This window comes from Hyla sarda, chromosome 13, assembly GCF_029499605.1.
Source record: "Hyla sarda isolate aHylSar1 chromosome 13, aHylSar1.hap1, whole genome shotgun sequence".
In the NCBI taxonomy this organism is placed as follows: Eukaryota; Metazoa; Chordata; class Amphibia; order Anura; family Hylidae; genus Hyla; species Hyla sarda.
In genome coordinates, this window is record NC_079201.1 from 15,556,075 (window position 1) to 15,565,884 (window position 9,810).

The 9,810-nt window shown below is 52.3% G+C and overlaps 1 protein-coding gene across 3 annotated transcripts in view; it reads right to left on the reverse strand.

Annotated features, from left to right (window-relative positions):
• Positions 1 to 9,806, reverse strand: part of RPRD1B (regulation of nuclear pre-mRNA domain containing 1B) — a 59,350-nt gene extending 49,544 nt beyond the window's left edge. For all 3 annotated transcript variants that reach the window (XM_056549746.1, XM_056549747.1, XM_056549745.1), the window contains exon 1: positions 9,522 to 9,806. In XM_056549746.1, coding sequence (XP_056405721.1) covers positions 9,522 to 9,672 — 151 coding nt within the window. In that variant the 5' untranslated portion in view covers positions 9,673 to 9,806. The remainder of the gene's footprint in view (positions 1 to 9,521) is intronic.
• Positions 9,807 to 9,810: the final 4 nt, after the last annotated feature.

Here is a 9,810-nt window from a genome sequence, read left to right on the forward strand (position 1 = left end):
GGGTATGAGGAGTATGATGACAGCACCATGTGATGAGGGATCAGGGTATGAGGAGTATGATGACAGCACCATGTGATGAGGGATCAGGGTATGAGGAGTATGATGACAGCACCATGTGATGAGGGATCGGGGTATGAGGAGTATGATGACAGCACCATGTGATGAGGGATTGGGGTATGAGGAGTATGATGACAGCACCATGTGATGAGGGATCAGGGTATGAGGAGTATGATGACAGCACCATGTGATGAGGGATCAGGGTATGAGGAGTATGATGACAGCACCATGTGATGAGGGATCAGGGGATGAGGAGTATGATGACAGCACCATGTGATGAGGAGTATGATGACAGCACCATGTGATGGGGGATGAGGAGTATGATGACAGTTCCATGTGATGAGGGATCAGGGTATGGTGAGAATACTGACAGCACCATGTGATGAGGGATCAGGGTATGATGACAGCAGACAGCACCATGTGATGAGGGATCAGGGTATGAGGAGTATGATGACAGCACCATGTGATGAGGGATCAGGGTATGAGGAGTATGATGACAGCACCATGTGATGAGGGATCAGGGGATGAGGAGTATGATGACAGCACCATGTGATGAGGGATCAGGGGATGAGGAGTATGATGACAGCACCATGTGATGAGGGATCAGGGTATGAGGAGTATGATGACAGCACCATGTGATGAGGGATCAGGGTATGGTGAGAATACTGACAGCACCATGTGATGAGGGATCAGGGTATGATGACAGCAGACAGCACCATGTGATGAGGGATCAGGGTATGAGGAGTATGATGACAGCACCATGTGATGAGGGATCAGGGTATGAGGAGTATGATGACAGCACCATGTGATGAGGGATCAGGGTATGAGGAGTATGATGACAGCACCATGTGATGAGGGATCAGAGTATGAGGAGTATGATGACAGCACCATGTGATGAGGGATCAGAGTATGAGGAGTATGATGACAGCACCATGTGATGATGGATCAGGGTATGGTGAGAATATGGACAGCACCATGTGATGAGGGATCAGGGTATGAGGAGTATGATGACAGCACCATGTGATGAGGGATCAGGATATGAGGAGTATGATGACAGCACCATGTGATGAGGGATCAGGGTATGAGGAGTATGATGACAGCACCATGTGATGAGGGATCAGGGTATGAGGAGTATGATGACAGCACCATGTGATGAGGGATCAGGGTATGAGGAGTATGATGACAGCACCATGTGATGAGGGATCAGGGTATGAGGAATATGATGACAGCACCATGTGATGAGGGATCAGGGTATGAGGAGTATGATGACAGCACCATGTGATGAGGGATCAGGGTACGGTGAGAATATGGACAGCACCATGTGATGAGGGATCAGGGTATGATGAGAATATGGACAGCACCATGTGATGAGGGATCAGGGGATGATGAGAATATGGACAGCACCATGTGATGAGGGATCAGGGGATGAGGAGTATGATGACAGCACCATGTGATGAGGGATCAGGGTATGATGAGAATATGGACAGCACCATGTGATGAGGGATCAGGGTATGATGAGAATATGGACAGCACCATGTGATGAGGGATCGGGGGATGAGGAGTATGATGACAGCACCATGTGATGAGGGATCAGGGGATGAGGAGTATGATGACAGCACCATGTGATGAGGGATCAGGGGATGAGGAGTATGATAACAGCACCATGTGATGAGGGATCGGGGTATGATGAGAATATGGAGAGCACCATGTGATGAGGGATCGGGGTATGAGGAGTATGATGACAGCACCATGTGATGAGGGATCAGGGGATGAGGAGTAGGCTGACAGAACCCTAATGACTGAAGGTTAGGGGCCTAAGGTTTTTTTCATGTTGCACTTAATACCATCACTAAATGATGCCAACATAACCATGATATTAGACTTTTGGTCCTTGGTGACGGCTGCCATAAAGATAAGGAGGGAAGCTCAATCTCATGGAGCAGGTGGGGAGCGCGGCGTCCTGTTGCAGCGTTCAGGTGCAGAATTTGAAAAATTACTCTTATGTGCAAATTAACCCCAGAGGTATATATGTTTATATTTGATGAGATTCTACCGTAAAATATATATAGGTGCCTGTAAACCATCCTGCCTGATATGCATGGCTCCTGTGGCCTCTGTTATCTTCTCTGGCTGCTTGATTACCTTTGCCATCCTTCCCTCCCCTTGCCTACATCTCCCAGCGATCATTGCAGCTCCGCTCTGCTAGCTCTCTCTCTCTGAGAGCAGCCCCCACCCTCTTGCTCTGATCAGCAGAGAGAGAGCTTCAGTGTCTGATTGGCTAAGGCTGCACACACCTCCCAGTTCTCAGCAATAAAGAGAGAATGACTCATCAGTGCAGGGCAGAAACCACATGGTCTGTGTCCCTCAGGAGGGTGGGGGCTGCTTTCAGAGAGGGATTTGGACAGAGACAGAGTGGATGGCTGGATGGATGATGTCATTCCCTCACTTCATGCATGTAAGAGGGGAAACTGCTCTATATAGCTAATAAATTATATTTAGACAATTAAATAGGTTGTCGAGAGGGGAAGGATGAGCTATGGGTTTAGTTGTAGAGAACACTTAGACCCCGACCAATCAAAACTTTCGACACGTCCTAGAGCAGTGTTTTCCAACCAGGGTGCCTCCAGCTGTTGCAAATCTACAACTCCCAGCATGGCCGGACAGACAAGGGCTAGTGAAGAGCGCCATCTGATGGTCGCCTTGTTGGGACAGATGGGCTCACACACTCTCACCAAAATAAGCGCTAAGGACGATAATAAGGTTGTGTTCACATTGCACATTGTCACAGTCCTGTGTCCCCTCATCTTTCTCCTGTGTCACAGTCATTAGTGTCCCCTCATCTCTCCCTGTGTCACAGTCATTACTGTCCCCTCATCTCTCCCTGTGTCACAGTCCTTAGTGTCCCCTCATCTCTCCTTATGTCACAGTCCTTAGTGTTCCCTCATCTCTCCCTGTGTCACAGTCATTAGTGTCCCCTCATCTCTCCCTGTGTCACAGTCATTAGTGTCCCCTCATTTCTCTGTGTCAGTCATTAGTGTCCCCTCATCTCTCCCTGTGTCACAGTCATTAGTGTCCCCTCATCTCTCCCTGTGTCACAGTCATTAGTGTCCCCCTCATCTCTCCCTGTGTCAGTCATTACTGTCCCCTCATCTCTCCCTGTGTCACAGTCATTAGTGTCCCCCTCATCTCTCCCTGTGTCACAGTCATTAGTGTCCCCCTCATCTCTCCCTGTGTCACAGTCATTAGTGTCCCCCTCATCTCTCCCTGTGTCACAGTCATTAGTGTCCCCTCATCTCTCCCTGTGTCACAGTCATTACTGTCCCCTCATCTCTCCCTGTGTCACAGTCATTAGTGTCCCCTCATCTCTCCCTGTGTCACAGTCATTAGTGTCCCCTCATCTCATCCTGTGTCACAGTCATTAGTGTCCCATGACGATCTGGCACCTCGGATTTGTGGAGCCCTGATTTAGGGCACACAAGGAATCTTTCAAGGGGTTATCAAGGATTCGAAAAACATAGTTGCTTTATTCTAAAACAGCGCCACACCCGTCCTCAGGTTGTGTGTGATATTACAGCTCAGCTTTACTTATTTCCATGAAACCGAGCTACAATACCACACACAAAATAAGGAGAGGGGTGGCGCTGTTTCTGAAAGAAAGCTATGTTTCTCTAATCCTGGATAACCCCTTTAGGGCTGGGTTCACATTAATCTAATACAGAGACACTGTGGGTCCGATGGCTCAAACAGCCGGGGGCAATAATATGGATGTATAAATCTCTGACATGTCCTAGACTCCTGACAGGTTTCCAAGCCAGGGTGCCTCCAGCTGTTGCAAAACTACAATTCCCAGCATGTCCGGACAGCCTTCAGCCACAATTCGGCTCCAGCTACCTGAGGAACATCACACGGCGCCAGCCACCTAAGCAAAGGGTCCAAGCACAGCGCCAGCTACCTGAGGGTCACACGGCACGGCGCCAGCTACCTGAGGGTCACCCCAAGGCGCCAGCTACCTGAGGGTCACACGGCACGGCGCCAGCTACCTGAGGGTCACACCGCACGGCGCCAGCTACCTGAGGGTCACACCGCACGGCGCCAGCTACCTGAGGGTCACCCCAAGGCGCCAGCTACCTGAGGGTCACCCCAAGGCGCCAGCTACCTGAGGGTCACCCCAAGGCGCCAGCTACCTGAGGGTCACCCCAAGGCGCCAGCTACCTGAGGGTCACCCCAAGGCGCCAGCTACCTGAGGGTCACCCCAAGGCGCCAGCTACCTGAGGGTCACCCCAAGGCGCCAGCTACCTGAGGGTCACCCCAAGGCGCCAGCTACCTGAGGGTCACCCCAAGGCGCCAGCTACCTGAGGGTCACCCCAAGGCGCCAGCTACCTGAGGGTCACCCCAAGGCGCCAGCTACCTGAGGGTCACCCCAAGGCGCCAGCTACCTGAGGGTCACCCCAAGGCGCCAGCTACCTGAGGGTCACCCCAAGGCGCCAGCTACCTGAGGGTCACCCCAAGGCGCCAGCTACCTGAGGGTCACCCCAAGGCGCCAGCTACCTGAGGGTCACCCCAAGGCGCCAGCTACCTGAGGGTCACCCCAAGGCGCCAGCTACCTGAGGGTCACCCCAAGGCGCCAGCTACCTGAGGGTCACACGGCGCCAGCTACCTGAGGGTCACACGGCGCCAGCTACCTGAGGGTCACACGGCGCCAGCTACCTGAGGGTCACACGGTACGGCGCCAGCTACCTGAGGGTCACACGGCGCCAGCTACCTGAGGGTCACACGGCACGGCGCCAGCTACCTGAGGGTCACACGGTACGGCGCCAGCTACCTGAGGGTCACACGGCACCAGCTACCTGAGGTTCACACGGCACGGCGCCAGCTACCTGAGGGTCACACGGCACGGCGCCAGCTACCTGAGGGTCACACGGTACGGCGCCAGCTACCTGAGGGTCACACGGCACGGCGCCAGCTACCTGAGGTTCACACGGCACGGCGCCAGCTACCTGAGGGTCACACCGCACGGCGCCAGCTACCTGAGGGTCACACGGCACGGCGCCAGCTACCTGAGGGTCACACGGTACGGCGCCAGCTACCTGAGGGTCACACGGCACCAGCTACCTGAGGTTCACATGGCACGGCGCCAGCTACCTGAGGGTCACACCGCACGGCGCCAGCTACCTGAGGGTCACACGGCACGGCGCCAGCTACCTGAGGGTCACACGGCACGGCGCCAGCTACCTGAGGGTCACACGGCACGGCGCCAGCTACCTGAGGTTCACACGGCACGGCGCCAGCTACCTGAGGGTCACACCGCACGGCGCCAGCTACCTGAGGGTCACACGGCACGGCGCCAGCTACCTGAGGGTCACACGGCACGGCGCCAGCTACCTGAGGGTCACACGGCACGGCGCCAGCTACCTGAGGGTCACAACATTGTATGGAAAAAACCTACTGAATTATAGGGGCCATCGTAGACCACAAGGTAAGACAAGAGACTTGCCAGCGATCACCGAGCCCCCTCTTCCCTTATTACCGAGCTCATTTCTCACTCTGCAGAAGTATCAGGCGCCGCTTATCTCTAGCTGTCAGCCAATCCGATTATCACCTTCTCATCTAACACAATCATCCTAAAATAGCTGCACTCAGACAGCGAGCATGCTGGGAGTTGTATTTCTGCTAAAGCAGTGTGGGTCCCCAACCAGCGTGCCTCCAGCTGTTGCAAAACATAGGTTTTATTCCAACAAGTGTTGGTTTACACAACTAGAGAACTGCATGCTGGGAAACCACTGCAAAAACTACACCTCCCAGCATGCCCAAACGGCCAAAAGCTGCACTGCCATGATGGGACTAGTAGTTTTGAAACACGTATAAAAGCCGCACGTTGGGGGAACACTGCTCTTTTGGTGAACTATAACTCCCAGCATGCATCTGGGCTCGCTGGGAGTTGTAGTTCTGCAACTGCTGCTAGGCCATGGATTAGGCAATACTGTTTTGCAGCAACACCAGCGTTCCCCTAAACAGTGTTTCCCAACCAGGGTGCCTCCAGCTGTTGCAAAGCTACAACTCCCAGCATGCCCGGACAGCCAACGGCTGTCCGGGCATGCTGGGAGTTGTAGTTTTGCAACAGCTGGAGGCACCCCGGTTGGAAAACACTGCCCTAGAAGCTATCATACGAGACGGCCCAGGTTGTAGCAGTCTGTCCGTGATGCTGAAAGTTATAGCTATGCAAAACTACAACTCCCAGCATGCCTGGATAGTCTGAGCACGCTGGGAGAAGTAGTTCTACAACAGCTAGTAAGGCGCATGTTGAAGGAAACAGCGAACTACTGCACAACTATAACTCCCAGCATGCCTGGACAGCCCCGGGCCATGCTGGGAGTAAGTGTTAAGAGAGCTACATGCTGGGAAAACCACTGCAGAACTACAACTCCCAGCATGCCCGGACCGCATAAAGCTGCACTGGCATGATGGGACCAATAGTTTTGCAACGCTACTCTGCTGGTAAACTACAACATGCGGCTTACTAGCTATTGTAGAACTACTTCTCCCAGCGTGCTCAGATTATCCAGGCATGCTGGGAGTTGTAGTTTTGCAGTGGTTTCCCAGCATGCCGCTCTCTAGCTGTGCCAAGCTAGAACTTCCAGCATGGCGGACAGACTGCTACGACCTGGGCCTCTCTCGTAATAGCTGACAGGGCATTCTGGGTCCATCAGTATCCCCCAATCCATGACTCTGTTGCAGAACTACAACTCCCAGCATGCATCTGGGCACGCAGCAGAGTAGTTTACCAGCAGAGTAGTGTTGCAAATCTACTGGTCCCATCATGCCAGCACAGCTTTTGGCTATCCGGGCCTGCTGGGAATTGTAGTTGTGCAGTGGTTTCCCAGCATGCAGCTCTCTTAAAAGGGGTACTCCGGTGGAAAACTTTTTTTTTTTTTTTAAATCAACTGGTGCCAGAAAGTTAAACAGAATTGTAAATTACTTCTATTAAAAAAAATCTTAATCCTTCCAGTACTTATTAGCTGCTGAATACTACAGAGGAAATTATTTTCTTTTCCGAACACAGAGCTCTCTGCTGACATCTCTGTCCATTTTAAGAACTGTCCAGAGTAGGAGAAAATCCCCATAGAAAACATATGCTGTTCTGGACAGTTCCTAACATGGACAGAGATGTCAGCAGAGAGCACTGTGCTCGTGATGTCAGCAGAGAGCTCTGTGTTCCAAAAAGCAAAGAATGTCCTCTGTATTATTCAGCAGCTAATAAGTACTGGAAGGATAAAGATTTTTTTAATAGAAGTAATTTACAAATCTGTTTAACTTTCTGGCACCAGTTGATTTAAAAATAAAAATAAAAAAAAATAAAAAAGGTTTTCTACTGGAGTACCCCTTTAACACTATGACTCCCAGCATGGCCCGGGCTGTCCATAGTTGTGCAGTAGTTCGCCGTTTCCTCCAACATGCGGCTTATTAGCTTACTTACGTCTCCCAGTGTGCTCAGACTGTCCGCCATGCTGAAAGTTATAGCTATGCACAGCTACAGAGCAGCATGCTGGGAAACCACTGCAAAACTACAACTCCCAGCATGCCTGGATAGTCTGAGCACACTGGGAGTTGTAGTTCTGCAACTGCTGCCGAGCCATGGATTATGCAATACTGTTTTGCAGCAACACCAGCATGTCCTAGAACAGTGTTTCAAAACCAGGGTGCCTCCAGCTGTTGCAAAGCCACAACTCCCAGCATGCCCGGACAGCCAACGGCTGTCCGGGCATGCTGGGAGTTGTAGTTTTGCAACAGCTGGAGGCAACCCGGTTGGGAAACACTGCTCTAGAAGCTATAATACGAGACGGCCCATGTTGTAGCAGTCTGTCCGCCATGTTGAAAGTTATAGCTATGCAAAACTACAACTCCCAGCATGCCTGGATAGTCTGAGCACGCTGGGAGAAGTAGTTCTACAATAGCTAGTAAGCCGCATATTGGAGGAAACAGCGAACTACTGCACAACTACAACCCCGGGCCATGCTGGGAGTCATAATTTTGCACAGCTAGACAGGTGCATGCTGGGAAACCACTGAAGAACTACAATTCCCAGCATGCCCGGACAGCCATAAAGCTGCCCTGGCATGATGGGAGTCGTAGTTTTGCAACAGTTAAAAAGCCGCATGTTAGGAAACACTGCTCTATTTGTAAACTACAACTCCCAGCATGTCTCTGGGCACCCTGGGAGTTGTAGTTTTGCAACAGCTGGAGGCACCATGGTTGGGCAACACTGCCCTAAAAGCTATAATACGAGACGGCCCAGACTGTCCGCCATGCTGAAAGTTATGCACAGCTACAGAGCGGCATGCTGGGAAACCACTGCAAAACTACAACTCCCAGCATGCCTGGATAGTCTGAGCACACTGGGAGAAGTTGTAGTTTACCAGCAGAGTAGCGTTGCAAAACTACAACTCCCATCATGCTAGCGCAGCTTTTAGCTGTCCGGGCATGCTGGGAGTTGTAGTTCTGCAGTGGTTTCCCCAGCATGCAGCTCTCTTAACACTATGACTCCCAGCATGGCCCGGGCTGTCCAGGCATGCTGGGGGTTATAGTTGTGCAGTAGTTCGCTGTTTCCTCCAACATGCGGCTTACTAGCTGTTGTAGAACTACTTCTCCCAGTGTGCTCAGACTATCCAGGCATGCTGGGAGTTGTAGTTCTGAGGTTTCCCAGCATGCAGCTCTCTTAACACTATGACTCCCAGCATGGCCCGGGCTGTCCAGGCATGCTGGGAGTTATAGTTGTGCAGTAGTTCGCTGTTTCCTCCAACATGCTTCTTACTAGCTGTTGTAGAACTACTTCCCCCCAGCGTGCTCAGACTATCCAGGCATGCTGGGAGTTGTAGTTTTGCAGTGGTTCCCCAGCATGCCGCTCTCTTTCAGCATGGCGGACAGACTGCTACAACCTGGGCCGTCTCGTATTAAAGCTTCTAGGGCAGTGTTTCCCAACCGGGGTGCCTCCAGCTGTTGCAAAACTACAACCCCCAGCATGCCCGGCCAGCCAACGGCTGTCCGGGCATGCTGGGAGTTGTAGCTTTGCAACAGCTGGAGGCACCCCGGTTGGGAAACTCTGTTCTAGGGCATGCTTGCCTAATCCATGGCCCAGCAGCAGTTGCAGAACTACAACTCCCAGCATGCCAGGACAACATAAAGCTGCGCTGGCATGATGGGAGTTGTAGTTTTGTAACAGTTAAAAAGCTGCATGTTAGGAAATACTGCTCTATTGGTAAACTACAACTCCCAGCATGCATCTGGACACGCTGGGAGTTGTGGTTCTGCACTGTTGAGCCAAGGATTGGGGAAATACTAATAGAACACTACAAGTCCCAGCATGCTCTGTTAGCTATAACGTGAGAGGCCCAGGTCGTACCAATCTGTCCGCAATGCTGGGGGGGTAGAGGCCAGCACTGACGCCCCCCACAGGACACACACGTTACCTCTCTTCAGCTCCCGCTGCCAGACACCGACTATGGGCCCCGCGTGTTTCCGGTGATGGATCAGCCACAGGGACAGGGTCTGCACGCTCTGCTGCGAGTTACTCAGCTCCGACAGCTTCTTCTCCAGGGCCGGCTCGGAGAATGACGCCATGACGCTCCGGCGGGTCGTTGTTTATTTTTTGGGGGCAACCCCCCTACTCCTTTTTTTTTTTTTTTCTCCCCCTATGGCCCAGCTCAAGATGGCCGCCTGACCTCTCACCCCCTGCTCGCGGCAAATCACGTGTCCGAG